The 17,201-nt window shown below is 39.7% G+C and overlaps 1 protein-coding gene across 5 annotated transcripts in view; it reads left to right on the plus strand.

Annotated features, from left to right (window-relative positions):
• Positions 1 to 17,201, plus strand: part of SNAP91 (synaptosome associated protein 91) — a 129,027-nt gene that overhangs the window by 45,736 nt on the left and 66,090 nt on the right. For all 5 annotated transcript variants that reach the window (XM_024193228.3, XM_024193230.2, XM_024193232.3 and 2 more), the window contains exons 5-9: positions 1,608 to 1,710; positions 8,903 to 8,996; positions 11,615 to 11,726; positions 14,935 to 15,041; positions 16,723 to 16,764. In XM_024193228.3, coding sequence (XP_024048996.2) covers positions 1,608 to 1,710; positions 8,903 to 8,996; positions 11,615 to 11,726; positions 14,935 to 15,041; positions 16,723 to 16,764 — 458 coding nt within the window. The remainder of the gene's footprint in view (positions 1 to 1,607; positions 1,711 to 8,902; positions 8,997 to 11,614; positions 11,727 to 14,934; positions 15,042 to 16,722; positions 16,765 to 17,201) is intronic.

Raw genomic sequence — 17,201 nt, forward strand, 5'->3', positions numbered from 1 at the left:
AGGTAAATATTAGTCTACATTCTTGATATCCCTGAAGAAGTAGAGTGCCTTTGAATGTGTGGTGTGGAATTTTATATGCATCAGGTTCCTGGATCTTTCGATGGAATTTGGAGTGACATGGGAACAACTGTCAAAGGCTCAAAGGGCAGAGTGGGACTGTAGGACTGACCAGAAAGAAACTAGCCCTTGTCAGGTGGACTCTCTCATAACACAACTTGAATATGAAAAAGCTATAAGAACAAGAAGTAGTGAGGACAGAGTCAACAAACAAGTCCTTGCCACTAAACTGAAGAGGTATGAAGAGCATGTTACAGCTTTTACTAACCATGTCATCAGCAATATTGCAAACCCATTTGACCCTGAATCACATCTAGAGGTTCCTATCAATGTTATTTACTGGACAGCATGTAACATCAGATGTACAAGAGTTTCTACTCAAAACAGCAGATTCTGTAGAAGAACAAATAGAGCAATTTGTGAGAGGTGCACTTGATCCTGATGGGACCCATAGTTTCTTCATTCCAGTCAAGAAGTCTGGCATCAATACCTTGAAGACAAATTTTAAGTCTGGCAAGGAAGGGACAATCATAGCAGTCCAGAAACTGTTTTCTGAAGAGCCCTGTCATTGGTGAGATGTGGATGATTTTTCAATGGCAACTGTTCTTAGGCACAGGTCCTATTGGGTGACTGTCTCTCCTATGCTGATGGGACAATGAGAAGAACAGACAAAGCTGAATAGGACATCAGCTGGAAGCTCAAGCTGAAAGAATCCATGAGCTAAGAGCATTCAACAAAGAAACCACAGTATACATCAGAGGGGCCATGGCTGGAGGCAAATTCCACACATTTGATGAATTGGCTATATACTTAAGAGGATGTGACCAAACTAATTCTGCAGATCTCATTTACTGTTGTCATAGCTGTCAGACTTTGATTACAGAAAGAGCAGGACAGGATATAATGTCTGATGGAAGAAATACAAGGTGATTGGTGTGCCTCCATGGAAAACTTCTAAACACGTCATCCTACAAGCATCTCATAGAGGAGTTTTACAAGTGACTATGGTTCAAAATGCCCATATGTGCAGGAGCACATCGAGTAAAGACATTTTCTTACTAGAGGCTTTTCCAATGGTGAATGGTCAAAAACTACTGACACTTGCTAATGGTTTTCAGTTATGGTCACAAGACCAAGTAACATAAGCATGTAAATCCACTGATTCAGAACTTTTATTTTATATAATTTTTATATATTTTTTTTATATAAAATAAAACAAATAGAGCTGACTTCCACGTCTAGTCTGGCTTGTGCTGTCACTTAGCTAGTGAGCAGTGATTCTTATAGGAACTGGTTTTGTTTTGTTTTACTTTTTACCTTTATTTGATGGGGTTCAACGAAATTTTCAAAACTGAGAATTCTTCCTACGTTTGAAGTGTCACTTTTTCATATGTAAGGCTATGTCTAGTCTCAGTAGTTTTTGCATAGAATGTAAATGGTAATCTTAAAATGCAACGTGCCGTTTTTCAGTTTTAGCAAATGGGTAAGTATCTCTATAAACAATTACACCAGTCCAGTTTAACAAAATATGGAACTTTGTTTTATTGCAGGATATGATATGTCTACCTTCATAAGGCGTTACAGTAGATACTTGAATGAAAAAGCATTCTCTTACAGACAAATGGCATTTGATTTTGCAAGAGTGAAGAAAGGGTAAGCTGTTTGTTTAAATATTTAAACTTAATTATGATGGGACTTGAGTGAAACCTGACTCTTCGGTCACTAAAATAAATAATTATCGAATGCTTTAATGAAAGGGCCTGGTTTAAGTACTAGTTGAACAGAAAATGAAAGATGCAACTAAATCTAAATATTAAGAAATAATTCAGTTTGTCAAGTAGTGGTAGTCCATACTCCCTCAGTGCAGTCTTTAATAATGTCTTGAGCTGAGATGTGTGAAAACCCCTCAATGCCAACTGGCAGAGGGCACACCATACTGTAACCCTTATCAGGCCTGACACGGTCACTGATCCCAACACAGTTGTCATAATATGTATCCAAAGATATCATATGTAAACTGGTGATGTCTGCTCAGGAATGTTATTGTGTGTATGTGTGGGTTGGGTATAAAGAGTTATGTATGTATATGATCTTGACATGTGGTTTGGAGGCACTGAATGGATCCAGTCTTCCCTACACAAAGGAATGTGGTATTACCTGTCTGCCTGGCTGGATTACAGACAGAGGTCAATGAAAGTACACTTATATGTAAGGTAAATAAAACAGTCCAAGCTAACAAGCTGCAGCTTAGTGAGCATACCGGGGGACAGAGTCTGCATCCCCAGGAAGTTTTCCTGGCTCTTTAGACAGAGATAATGGACATTGGAAAAGATAACTAGAATGCCTTTTTGTTCCCCTTATCTGTCACTTAAGCGACAAAGGGAACCGCACCCTCTGAGCCTGAGAAAGTTGGATCCCCCGGCCTGGCAGGCTAGAGATGCTGGTAACTTGATTTGAAACTGCTTAAGCAAAGATTGTAACTTGCTAAAATTAAGTTTTAGTCACTAGAAAGTGTTTTTGTTTTGTCATACCTTGTAACCTTTTTATCTTAGTATCACTGAAATCGCTATTCTTTGTTGATAAACTTATTCTTAGCTTTACTACAAATCATATCTGTGCTGTTCTAATGAAGTGTATCAAGTGAGTCCTCACCTAACCTAACAGGCTTGTGTGTACATTGTCTTTTGGGAGGTAGTGAACTAAATTTCTGTGCATGTCCAGTCTCTCTGTGGACACTACAGAGACACATGTCTGGGAACTCGGGAATTGGGAGGTCACAGATTTTATTTTATTTTTTTTTAAACCTGCAAGGCAGGGTAAAGACCGGCAGAGTGTCAGAGTTTGCTGGTGAGGCAGACTGACTGGCGTGGTAGGAAGCTGACATACCCTTCTGCCTCAACAAGAGAGGTTTACTGTAGATTAGACTGTAACATAGTGGCTTACAGTTCTGGGTGTCCCGAGCCGGGTGTCACAATAAGTCAGGATGACGAAAGTGAGTAGAAAATCTGTATCCAGGAGCTTTCAGTGCAGTGCATTTTGTTGTTGTTGTTTAAAAGTACTATTACATGTTTTTCTGCAGGCCTATTGCATGTAAAAACGGGAGAGAGTGCTATTGCTCTTAGTCCTGATGCTACCCTATTTGGAAGGCTGTACACCGTTCTTGTAGAAAATTATAGTAAAACAGTTCAAGCGTCACAAGAACTGGAAGACTAGACAGAGTGAAGAAGCTAAATTTTATACTTAAAAAAAAAAAAAAAAAAAATTTAATGGAAGGGACGATGGGAAATATTGTCATAGTTCCATTGCAGATGATGGCTATAGGAGATAGCAGCGCCCTGAAAGAAATATTTTTATGGTTTAAAAATGTTCTCCAAACTAAAAGCAAATGAGCAGTAGAATAGATTACTAAGAAAAATTGTTAGACCAGCTTGATAAGAATTTGGTGAGAATAATGTAGGAATTAGTCTTTCAAAACATATGGGATTGGATCAAATGAGCCAGCTGGCCTTTTCAGGCCCTACTAAATGTTTGAATTGCATTGTGATAGCTGGCATTTTACCATGTAGACTGCTTTAAGTCTTGCTTGTTTTTTCTTAATAGTACTTTCTTAAGGAACTTGAACAAAATATTTTTAACCAAGAAAAAGGTCTTAATCTTCAGACGCTCTTTAAAAAAAACTGTTTATTTTTAGTTTTAGTTTGTAGGCTATTTCTACTTAAACTATTCACTCCTTAAAAAGAGCCTTCATAAGGACGGGCCTTGCAGCTTATCTGGCTCTGGACGAAGGACAGAAATTCTGGAGCTGAGGCTGTCCACTGAGTGCCCTCTCTCCCTACTCCATCTGTTAACATAGGATGTTCCTGCTAACAGTCTCTAGCTGATCTCAACTGCTGAGTTGGAAAACCTAACAGGATGGCAGAGGTATCCAGGACCCAAACTAGAGGGCTTGCTAGATCAAACACAACATCTTGAACTTCTCTCAAACCAACTGGAACTAGCAAGTTTGGTAACAAACAGGCAAGTGTACACTGATGCACCCCAAAAATACCCACAGTTGTGAGGCACCTCTTCACTGCCTTCCCGTAGCATCAAGGAATCTTATTTGTGCTTGCTATGGATCAGTTCCCTGAAACCAACAGCCTCTGGCAGCACAAGCACTATTTTCCAGAACTTTCTCTCTCTCTGTGTAGGTAGCGACAGGTACATACCAACCCCTGAGTCCTTGGAACATTCCCTTTCCCCTTTTCCCCTAGACATTCTCAAAATTACCAGGTCTCATATTCCCAAAGGAACAGTACACACCAGCTTGTAAGATTCAGCTCGGGACCATCACTTTGCTTAATATCACAGTGCTTAATATATTTATAGTGAAAGCAGTAATAAACTTACTACAAGTAGTAGTTAGTAAGTAAGACTATTCAAAACAAATGGTTACATAGAAAGCATGGTCATAACACGCTTTCTACAGACTAAACTTAACTAAATGTTTTCTCTCGCCCAAAGTCTTTTGCCGCATTTTTAACTATGGCTGTCTAAGACCCTGCTTTCATGAATGCAGATATGCTGTCTGTTTACTTCCTAGGTGCAGGATACCAGAGTATCTTTGCCTTCTAGAAATACTCCTAAAGTTCATTGTCTTTACTCATAGACGGAATAGTCCTCCATGGCTTTGGTTTTTTCCCCTGTGTGCTCTCCTGTTGATTTCACATCTCAACATTTGACTACATGTGTAAATAGATATCCATTGTGTTAGCATACAATGTTTAACTTATATCCCAACAGAGAGAGACAGACATTTCTTACCTCCTGTCTGGAGAAACTGGTCTACGGCATGTTATCTTTTGGTGACCTGCTTTTATCTTCTATGCTAAAGAACATAATTTTCTGGTACACATACATAACTCCTTGCATGGTACATGTACATAAATTTCACAATGATATTGATGACCAGTGTGACATCAGCTTTCATTTGAGACCTCACATAACATTCTTGGGTGAACCAGAATGTACATACCAGAATCAGGAAATTTCTGTAACCCCATTGCACACCCTTCCCAGTTGGCATTAAGAAGATCTTAAGTCACAGACGTCCCTTTCAAGTTAGGCTAAATATTTCATAGTTGTCTTTCCTGTGGCTTTCCATCAGCATGCAAACATTAATATTCTGTAAAACTGAGATGAAAACAGGTAAACTTGTAGGCAGTGGGTTTGCACAGATGTTGCTGATTTGCTAACTTAGCCCGTAGAATCATTACAGCGCTTATTACAGCTCAAGAATGTGTGAGAAGGAAACCTCCACGTGCATTTCAGAGCCCAGGTTGAGTATGTAGCACTTGCAGTGAGAAAAACATTTATTGGTAAACTGAGCATATTGATACAGAGACTTGAGGCCATGAACATAACTACACAATGCATGTTTTAGAATCCATTTTCAGTACATAAGGACTGCTGGGTGGCTGTAAATGTGTGTTCACTTGGAATAACCTAACCCTCTATGAACAGCAAGTTGGTCTCTGTAGTATGAGAATGAATACTCTTGGGTTTCTGTTGTTTAGTGTGAAACAGGCTGGGATTCTTCTAATTTAGGATTTTTTTTTTTGGGTCCCTTTACGGCACCAGTAGTTCAGCTACATTCCAAGATAAACAGCCAGGGGCTCAGTGCCCTCTATAATTTTGTTTCAGTTCCTTTGACTGCTTATTGCTAGTTGCCAATTAACATTACTACCAACCTGGTTGGTTACAGCCTCTTCTGCACCCTTAGACATGAGCTTCTGATTAGGGGAACACTTATGGATCCCTTGGTTGACTTGCCTTGTCCTCAGTGGTCAAAGCTGTTCATAGCACCAGTATCTGCTTCGACTACTTCACTGTGTAAGTGAAGGCATCTTGGAGTTGCTAGCACCTCAAAAACAAACAAACCCACCATGCTTTCAGCCACTGTTTTGTGTGTTAACTATGCTAATTACCCAAAGTTATTCCTCCTGTGTTCGTTCAGTGCACGGAGCATCAGTAGCCTCGATGGTTTGCTGTTGGCATTGATTTCTCAGAGCCACCTGATTCAGTGGTCTGATCTTACATTGAAATGTTGTGTACTCTTAAGTTATTGACTTCAGTCCCTTCTCAGCACATGGCTACTGGGTTTTGGTCTCATCTAGAGCTGACTGAAGAGACATTCAGAGGGGAAGATCCACTGTCAGGCAAGGGTGAATTGGGATACATCCATTCTGCGGATATTCCCTAACCTGTCCAGAAAATAGAGCATCCCTGGTTTCCTGACGTCTCCGAATAACTTCTGTAAGCCTGATTCTCATCCCAGAACTTCAAAAGAGCATTCACCTGAAAATGGATGCTTAGCCCAGCATCTGACATGCTACGTATACCTCGCCATGTCTGTGAAATTTATGGCTCCAAACACTCCAAGGCTGTAACATCTATATGTACTTGCTGAGGTGTCTTCATTTCTATGAGTCCCTATGCCTTGTTTTACCTTCCTCATATCTGTTCTGACTCGCCTAGTAATGGTTTGTAATTCCTGGTTCACATTATGAAGGTGCTGCTATACCCTGATAGTGCCATAGCATAAGTTATGACTGGATGATTTATATCCTCTTACCTGGGAAATGAATACTTCAGGGAACATTTTCTTTATGGTTTTATTTATTTGCTCTGTTCCTTGGGCCTGGGATCTTGTGTCCTGGAGAGACAATATAGGAATCTTACAAGCTTGCTTCAGTAGCTGCCCAGGAACCAGTTGGGATGCTCCCTGGTGTAAGAGTTTCTATCTTCTCAAGCAAGGAGGTGATCTCCCCCACCCTCCAATCAGTCCTTTTTTATTTATGGGGTTGAAATCCCTACTGACAGGAATATTAACATGGAAATCTTCTGGAAGTTAGTCATCTTATTAACATAACATTAATTTAATTAAAGTTAAATGAATTTCTGCTTACTCTTTCCACTCAGAATTCTCATTCAAAATAAATTGTCATATAATGGGGTGCCATTAAGTTTGTGAATAAGCTAGTAATGCACAAGAACCGTACACGTTCTTCTCTAGGCTACATTTAGTAGTCTTGGGCCCTATCTTAAGACTTTGAAACTCTTTTATGAGTAATCTAGCTGGTTAAAGTCTGATTTGCATTTCAGAAATCCCTTTCAAGGTATAACATATCTCATACTATGTTATATCTAACTATAGAGACTCCAGACACCTTGCTTGATTGCAGCTGAAGGGGATGACTGGATAACGTGTATCAGATCATCAGCACAGACCTCTGGGTCTGTGAGTTAATCTTCTTTAAGGGTAATATACAGGTCCCTGAGCCAGACCTCAAAACCCTCTGTCCATTAATCACAAAGACTTCCAGTCTTGATTCCAGTGGGCCTTAGTGTCTCAAAAACCAGACCACTAGTCTTTCTTAGGCTGAAGAAGTGGTCCATGGTTTGAGGGAGATATACTGTATTTATGGTCAGCCATCTTTGGAGGAGGGTGTGTTCAGTTTGTGACAGTCACCAGGAGCATAGGATGGGTTTCTGTAGGTATTAGACATTCATAGACACAAATAGAGAAATACAGGCAGAAAGACAGACAGGAAGTACCTACTGGGTACTAAGAAAAAAGAACAGGAGTACTTGTGGCACCTTGGAGACTAACAAATTTATTTGAGCATAAGCTTTCATGGGCTACAGCCCCACTTCATCGGATGTATCAGAACTGGGTACTGGAATTGGTTTTTATCCGCTATGGATGGAATAGGTTAGATAAACTCTCAACCACTCAATTTGTTTGTACAAAATATTTACTTCTTGAGGACTACTTGGCTCTGCTTGTTTGTCAGTACTTCCCTCTGATGTGAATACAGTCTTCCTGGTCCTATATTAAAGAGGTCAGTTTTGTGTAGGTCTTTGTTCCTCCATAACAGCAGACTCTGTAGGTTTATGGAGGCTCACTTCAAAGTTCTTAGTCTCCACAAGTAGAAATCTGTTCAACATGTTAGCTTTAGAGAAGAGTTCTACTCCTGTAATTCTGCTTCTCCGAAGGTACTGTTTGATGGAATTCCTGTTTTGTGTACCCATCTTCCCTCAGAGCTGTTTAAGGTAACTTTTTTTTTTTTCTTTTTCAAGTGACTGTTTCCTTGGGCACTCAAAACATAGAAAGCAAAGAGCTTTCTTTTTATCAAGAAAGTGAAACTGAATTTTCACTACGGGATGGCTGAGACTCTAGAAATTGGTCTCACTATCAGACTGAACTAGTGTTGTCTCAAAGGGTCAAATCTTTGAGAACTATTTGTAGTACCCTAGTGCCAAGCAACAGGACCCTATTGTGGTAGGCACTGTACAAACTAGGGGAATTCCAGTCTCTGTGCCAGGGTGTGGTGACCAAAAGGTAGGAATGATGGAATTGATTCAAAAGATACTTGAAGATGAGCAGAATTACAGGTGGCTAATTGCCCTTGTGGATGCTATAGTGGGAGAATATTTGAGTATAACACTGTACCTTTGTGTCTGACACGATACGCTGCACTGTATTTTTTTCCATGAATACCATGACTACCTGTCACTTTTTTAGTAGTAATAGACTACAAATTAGGTACTTAGTAAACAATGGAACCTATGAAATAAGTGGACCTCTCCAACACTTACCAAGATTTAACTTCAATTTTACATCTTTTACATGATTCACTGAAATAAACAGGTGACATAGATGGCAAAAAAATGTATTTGAGATGCTGTGTTGTGTTTTGAAACTTTCTAAACCACCCCACTATTGTACTTCAGGCCCTCTAGTTAATGAGTAACTGATCTTTAATCAAACTTGTCTGTTAACTTATGTTTTTCTGTCTTGCAGAGCTGAAGGTGTAATGAGAACAATGGTTCCAGAAAAGCTATTGAAAAGCATGCCAATATTACAGGAACAAATTGATGCACTTCTTGAATTTGATGTATGTATTCAGAATTTTAAATTGAAAACAGAAGTATAAACATTACTTCATACTTTTTTTTTAAAATGCTACCTAAATGTGCTGCTTTACCCTAGTAGCAGCTGAGATTAATGGGACTTAACACTTTACTGTAATAGGGCACAACATACTTTTCCTCCAATTTGTTGTATTTGAAGGGGTGGGTGAAGTACAGTGTTCCTTTTGAATGTTTTTCTGTTTTCAGAGTAAATGTAGGTTTTGTGGATAATGCAAAGTAGATAGTAGTTGAGAGGATAATGAAAGTGGGCTGTGGACAGGGGAATGGAGTAGACAGGATGAGGCAGGAGGAGAGAGTGGGAGTGGAAGAATTGATGCTCAAGTTTCTTTTTTGTTTTGTTTTTAAACTTGAGCTTGGGAAATTTTTTTGCATATAAAGGAGAGGACATAAGGAAAGAATGGGAAGGAGAGTGATTGAGAGCAGCAGAAGAAAAAGGTGAAAGAATAATAGGGGAAAAGACTGCTGCAAATCTCAGTTAAGCCCAGGGTGGAGCAAATATAAATCATAAGGTTTTTGTCTGTTTATTTTTTAAATCAGACGGAGGCTTTGTAAAACTAAACTGGAAACCTGTGCTATCGTAACTTCAGATTTAAAACTTCTAATGAACTAAATTATAAATGCTAGCTTTTTTATATGCTACTGCTGGTAGGGTTTAGGGTGACCAGACAGCAAGTGTGAAAAATCGAGAGGGGGTGGCAGGTAATAGGCCATACTGGGTCAGACCAAAGGTCCATCGAGCCCAGTATCCTGTCTACCGATGCTGGCCAATGCCAGGTGCCCCAGAGGGAGTGAACCTAACAGGTAATGATCAAGTAATCTCTCTGCTGCCATCCATCTGCACCCTCTGACAAACAGAGGTTAGGGACACCATATAATACAAAGCCTTGAATATCGGGACTGTCCCTATAAAGTTGGGACATCTGGTCACCCTAGTAGGGTTTCTTAAGCAGGTAAATAACTTCACTCACAGAATAGTCCCATTGGCTTCAGTGTGACTGCTTGCGCACTTAGTTAGGCATGTGCATAAGTGTTCGCAGCATCAGTGGCTAAAATGTTTTTATTGAAAAGTTTTCTTAGTGGCATGAAATCTTTGTCACTTAAAAATTGTTTCCATGTTAACATTGAAAAGTTTATTCACACTTTCAGTGCATTGACACAGTATTGTGAACTCTTGTATGCAAACTGTTCAAAAGTGGAAATCTAAAATTAAGCCCCTAAACTCCTTGGGCACCTAAATCACTTAGGTGTCCATGTCTACACTGGAGTTGGAGGTGTAATTTCCAGCTCAGGTAGACATACCAGTGCTAGTTTTGATCAAGCTAATGTGCTCAAAATAGCAGCATGTCCAGAGCTGCACTGATGGTGGGATGGGCCAGCTGCCTGTGAGGTTTTAGTGCACTAGCTTAATCAAAGCTAGCTCAGATACATCTGCCTGAACTGGAAATTACACCTACAGCTTCAGTATAGACATGCACTTTGAAGCCAGTGAGACTTCTGCTTTTAACTGCAAATAGTGATGAACTATTTGCCAGGTCAAAGCATTTCACTTTTGACTTGTGGAAATGCATTATATAGAAAGGGCATTGGTTACAATCATTGTATAATATGGGCTATTTATTGAACTTTGTGCCCTTCTCACAAGAAGGGTGTTAATGAGACTCTGGACTGGTCTCTCTCACTATAGGTGAGCATTTTAAGTATGAAACTCTATAGAATAAACTTATGAAAAATCTGAAATTCTATTAAAATTAGGAAATAAGCAAAAAAATCTACTTTAGCATCTTAATATGATATAAAATAATGAAGTCAACTTTTAAAAATGTAAACAGCTCTTCATTTAAAAACATGTTTTGGGTTTTTCTTATCCACTCTGGTTGACACTGGTGGGGAGGGCGGGAAGGGGAGAAAGGGAACAATAAAAGAAAGGAAGGGAAAGGAACTCTGAAGTTTTTTCTGACTGGAGGAAGCAGTGGGTGGGGATATGTATCGCTTCCCTATTAAGAGCAGCAGTATGGAGGAAGTGGAGCAGGGCAGAAGATGGTGGCTGCTGCTGTTTCTCAACCTAAATGTACCAGAGTTATTACTGTAGCAATAACTCAGGCTTGTATATTTTATTAATACATTAGCTCTCTTGGTCAGTTTAAAAACTTCATGATTCTCAAGAATATTACAATATCAAATGTGTAGTCTGATGCATGCTGGTAACAGAATATGGAAAAATCAAGTGTGATCCTTGAAAAAAACTGGCACTTTCTGTCCACGTGAAGCCTGAATGAATAATCAATTAGATTTTTCATTCAGAATATGGGTCTTCCAGATTAACATTGTAGGAATCTTCCACAGGATTGTTAAGTGATAGCAACATGTGCCACTTGAGCACCAAATGATGGAACAGAACTGACCTCTTTCTCTTCGCTTGAATAAAATTGAGTTAGCAGAGTATTCTCAGAATTCAAATACATCTAAATCTATATAATTGAATACTGTATTAACTTAATATGTATCTGCTGCTGAAAGCCAAAATGTTAAGCATTTTATAGATCAACTAAATGTATCTGAATAGAGTTTTATTTGTGTGTAGGTTCATCCAAATGAATTGACAAACGGCGTCATAAATGCTGCATTTATGCTTCTCTTTAAAGATCTTATCAAGCTTTTTGCATGTTACAATGATGGAGTTATTAACTTACTAGGTAAGTAGGCTGAGATTTTTATTGTAAAGTAGTAGACTTAAGTAGAAATTTAGTTTCTCGGAGGCAACTTTAAATACTCTCGCCAAATAAAAGATGTGATGTGACTTTTTTGGTAGTCTGTTTTGTTTTATATTCTTAATCTGACATGCAGATTTTCTATAGCAGTTACTCAACTAGACAGGCTATAAAAGAGTTGGATAGCAATGGCATTTGAAAATGTGACTTCAAGAAGCAAGGAAAAAAATAGTTCTTGCAAACACTTAATTATTTTAGTATAAAAAAAAATTGACACTTGACACTAGTATTTTTTCCAAGTGTAAAAATACTCTTTTTGTATTGCCCATTTATTATTCGATAATAAACACCTTGCCTTCTAAAATACCAAGAAAATAGAGTAAGGACTGGAATCTTAAATGAGGAGACTTGGGGTGGGGCTGGGATATGTTAACCTTCATCCCTGATTATTTTAGCCTTTACTTATTAGTATAGAACTTTATAAATCATGTACATCTAACCATTACTATACAAAGTTATGATACTGACTTTTAATGAGTCAGCTAGTATTTGACAAGGTGACTGGGTATTGTAGCTACTTGAATCTCATAAATGCATACTGAGGCTTTCAGTCTCTTATCAATTAAAAATAAATCCTACTGTTAAAAAGTAGGATTGACATTCAGAGACATTCTTATCAACAGGACAGCCACATGTGACAGGGTGCAGCCTCTACACTCAACCAGTGTGTTGCTTTCTCTTCTGGATTAACAATCTGTAGGGCTGAATTTGTAGTTCTGACCCCTTGCTGACTTTTTCCTTGGCCTTATTGCTTTAACTGCCAACAAAGCTGGTGATACTTGGTTTCAGTTATGTTATATCCTGTGATGGGGCAAGTTCACCAGGAACTTGGAGGGTTCATGTACGGTGACTGTTAATAACTGTCCAGTTGGGATGAGTTTCAACTACTGAACTGGAAAGTAATAGAAGGAAATTAGACTCTCTCTCAAGTCACCCATTTTCTCAGCGTAGGCAACTCAAAGCTGATCAAATGTAGCTATTTTTTATAAAACAGAGCTAATATTTTATACGCCATCATGATGAATTAAAATGCTTCCTGTCTTGTTTTTTTCCCCACTTCTTGTTTCTGATGGAGTTTTCTTTAAAACTGTAAACAAATTTGAAGAGCCTCTAACTTGGAAATGACATGTCTGTCTGAAAACTGTACCTACTGTTGCTTAGAACAGTAACTAACTGTCAGACTGTGGCTGGCCCCTTTAAAGAGAGAGAGGTCTTGGTCCATCTGTGACAAAACTCATATGCCTCCCCAGGTTGGGGAGAATGAATTAAGTCATGTGACTAAACCAGGCTGAGGTGGTGTAGAAAAAGGAGGCCTGTGGACTGCAGAGTGATGCTGCAGGAAAGGAGAGTCTGCTGCCATGGTTCCTGAGGAAGAGCGACTGTAGGCTGGAAGCCCAGGGAGTTGTGGCTGGGTACGAAGCCCTGGCTGGAAGTTCTGTTTTATTGCTAGGGAGAAGACAAAGAAGGCAGGTCAGGCCTTGTATCTTTTTCAGCTGCTCTGAGAGCAGGAAGAGACTGTACCTCAGGGAGGAAGGGCTGTGCCCAGTTTAAGGCTGATGTGGGAGATTTCCTGTGTTAATTTTGAACATTGTGTTAATGAAATCAGACCCCAAGAAGGGTGACTGATGTGGGAGCTCATGAAATCCTTTTGTGTTTGGAGTTCATTGTGGAACCTGAAAGAGGGGGAAACTGAGGCAGGGTGTCTCAGAGCTATGCCAGCCACAAGAGATGGTCAGGAGGCAGATGGTGCACTTACAGTAACTACAGCCACAAGCTAGCCAGGGAACATTCTCTTCAATTTGTGAATTTTGTGTAGTTGGGTGTTTTGTTCGTGGGAAGTTGCCCTTCCTGTTGCATGCAATAATATGGCCTAATAGACTGCATTGGGGTGGAGGGGGTTGTGTGCATGATGTTCTCCAGGCCCTGCCAGAGGGTGCTTACCAGTAGTAGTTTCTTCTGTTTGGTTGGGATCAAGCTGTCTCCTTAGTAGGACTCCTGTGTGGAGTTGGGACAAACTTTACTTCCCCAAACCTCTCCATGCGACTAGGAAGGAGTGGGAGTGGTGTGTGCATTCAGGCATGCGCTCCTTTGCTGACTCTAGGGAAGAGTTGAGAAGTTGGACCTTACCTACTGTTGCTGCTTTTGAGGGTTGCAAAAGTGAAGAAATTGATAGCTGTTTGTGGAAGGACTAATTATTTGGACTAAAGGCTTGGGTATTTGGGTGGGTGTTTGTTTGTTTTTTGTGGGTTTTTTTGTTTTGTTTAAGGTGGTGCTTAAGGAATTGCATGATTTTTATGATTGGATAAAATGTCCCTCTTTGTGGAATAAATTGTGCTTATGAAGTGTTTGTTCTTGTGTTCTATTCCATAAACCTTCACGGGTTTTTTGTGATGCCTCTTCGAGTGTTCAGGGTTGAGAAACCCGCATCGACCCTGTTTTTATAGGAATGGTTGTGAATTTGAAAAATGGGCATAAGACAGTGTCTCAAAGTCCAAACTGAGAACAACCATTTTAGAGTTGTGTGAAACTTATTTGGTATTCTGCAATATAGTATGCTTAAAGGGGGAGAAAGAAGGGGGGGAAAAAAGCTCCTTGAACTTAGACTAATTTTAGCTTATTTTAAATTAGTGATAGGTACACAACATAAATGTACTCACTGTTTTTGTTTAAATATTTCTAAAACTGGTTTTCTGAAAGCTTAAAAATCTGCTCACAAATCATACTAAAATTTTTCATAATTTCCATTCTGAAAAATTTAAGATTTTAGCTGCTGGTCATGTAAGAGCCTTGTTAACTTATACTAATGACTAGAAGAGCTACTCAATTAGTTTCACAAATATGTAGAAGTAAATGAAATTTTAACCACGTGCACCAGTTAAACTTGCTTTAATTGTGTCATGTAGTTGTAACTTAAGATAATGTTGCATTTTAGCTAATGGAGGAGGAGGAGGAGGAGGAGGGAAAGAGGCCTCAATAGGACCAATCAATACACCACTTAGCAATTAAATTCTTGAAGTATCTTTTTTCTGTAAATAGGATTGCAGATGAGTGCAGATCTACCATAAATGTAGTTCTAGTGACTGACAAACCGCTAAAGAGAAAATGGTTGTTCACTTTTATATTTTTCTTCCAGAGAAATTTTTTGAGATGAAAAAGGGACAGTGTAAAGATGCTCTTGAAATTTACAAACGATTTCTGACTAGAATGACTAGAGTATCTGAATTTCTTAAAGTTGCAGAGGTAAGTAACCTCAAATATTATCATGAAAAATCTTAAGTGATAAACTGCTGAAGGGTAAGCTATATTTTCTCCATCTCAAACTAAAAAGCACATGTATCAAAATATTACTTCTATTTTCAGACATTTGACTTGCTGTGTACTATCTATAGCTCAAGCAGTACCAATTAAATCCAGGTTCTAAAGTTCTTGGTCCCTATGGGCGTCAGTAGTGGGTTGAAGCACAAGATACCAAAACTAACCATAGCTTGTTGCATTCCATTCATGATTAGAGCCGCCACCTGTGCCAATGGACAGTCCCTGACTTAAATGTAACCTTGAAGAGGGTGGCAATTTTGGGGACTAGAAGTGATCTTCATGAAGATCTATCTTCAGGTGTCACGCCGACAACTAGATTTGACACTCTTGTACAACATTCCTAGCTCAAGTAGAATCTGCAGCAAGTGTACCCATTCATAATATCCTCCTGCTACATGGACACTGCTCAGATTTATAATCTTCCTTTCTTTTTGATGGGTAGAAGAAGCAGATCACATTCTAAAATCAAGCAAGTGGCTTTGGAGTTAAACTCTAAATTGGAGCGAAAGTCTCAAGGCAGTGAGCTGAGACTTAAAAAATTGGGACAGAAAAATAGAAGCTCTGGGCCACAGCGCAACTGGACTAAGGATGCTAGCAGAGATTAATATTTTAACACAGGGGTCTCAAACACGCGGCCTGCGGGCCACATGCGGCCCCTCGGAGTTATTTGCTGCAGCCCTCCAAGCTCCCCTCACCCGCCACCCCTTCCTCCCCCCCTTCCCAGCACACAGTGTCCCTGTTCCTCTGCCTACCTCCAGGCGTTTCCCACTGTTTGGTGGTGCTTAGCGCTTTCCAGGAGGGAGGGGGCGGAGCAGGGAGCCGTGCACTCGGGAGGAGGCGGAAAAGAGGCGAGGCAGGGCAGGGGTGGGGATTTGGGGAAGGGGTTGGAATAGGGGTGGGGCGGGGAAGGGGTGGGAAGGGGCGGGGCCTCATGGAAGGGATGGAGTGGGGACAGAGCAGGGGTGGGTGGGTTTGTACCTTTATATGAAAAGGTGTCAGTGATGCGGCCCTTGGGCCAATGTACTAGTCCTCATATGGTCCTCGTAGTGATTTGAGTTTGAGATCCCTGTTTTAATATTTATTTTAGTTTTCCAAAGAGCTGAAAGGGGCATAAACAAAAGGGACCCAGATTGAAGGGTGAAGAGGTGGAGCTCCTGCAGAAGTTCTTTCGCTGACTGAGAGAGGATTAACTGGAAGTTTCAAAAAGAGTTCTGAGTCCTGGATATTGCTTTCTTGAGCTCACTACTGCCTTTTCAGACTAAATGCATTAGAGCTGGAAAGTTTTGCTTGTATGTGCAAGGGAGTGCAAGACCTGAGTGAGAATTGAGTTTTGTGCGGGGGGTTGTTTCTAAATAAACTTTTTTTGCTCCCTAGAAGGGAGCATTGCAGCATTTTCAAGGTGTTTGGAAGGGTGAGGGAGTGGCTTGTGGGGAAAAATCAGTTCTGAAGTTTGTAACTTATGTACTTAATGATATTTAGACATAATGCATAAGAAGTTAGTTGAAGAGAAAATATGTGACAGTTTTAATCAATTTGAATACTTGCTGTAGTTGTAGCATATGAGCACTACTGGTTTCGCAATAAAATTTGTTTTTTAAATCCACAGCAAGTTGGAATTGACAAAGGAGACATTCCTGATCTCACACAAGTAAGTTTCTAAGTTTTTTGTATTCAATAACTGAATGCAATAAGGAAAGACACAGTAAGCTAGAACTGTATGAGGAAGAGTCAGATAATTGGCATGTACCCTGATATGTACATTTCTTGAAATCCTTCTCAAATGCAAAAGGGAGGAATTTGCAAATTGTCAACCATTTTTGGCAGATTGATCTCTGCTGGTCATTTAATCCCAGAAGACCAGTTTCATTTTCTGATTGTTTTAAAGTTTGTAACTAGATAATGAAAAGACTGCCTATCTGTTTTCCCTTGTAGAAGTGCAGATTTATCCCACAAGGAGTGAGAGTACTGCATTTAAAAATGGACAAAGGTGTCATAGCCCTGAATTTGTGCTTTGACCTACTTCATCATTTCACCTCTGGCAGAATGTCTTGGTCCATAGCTATAAAGAAGTTGCCATAATATGAC

This window comes from Terrapene carolina, unplaced genomic scaffold (genome assembly GCF_002925995.2).
Source record: "Terrapene carolina triunguis isolate 2854851 unplaced genomic scaffold, T_m_triunguis-2.0 Scaffold42, whole genome shotgun sequence".
Lineage (NCBI taxonomy): Eukaryota > Metazoa > Chordata > Testudines > Emydidae > Terrapene > Terrapene triunguis.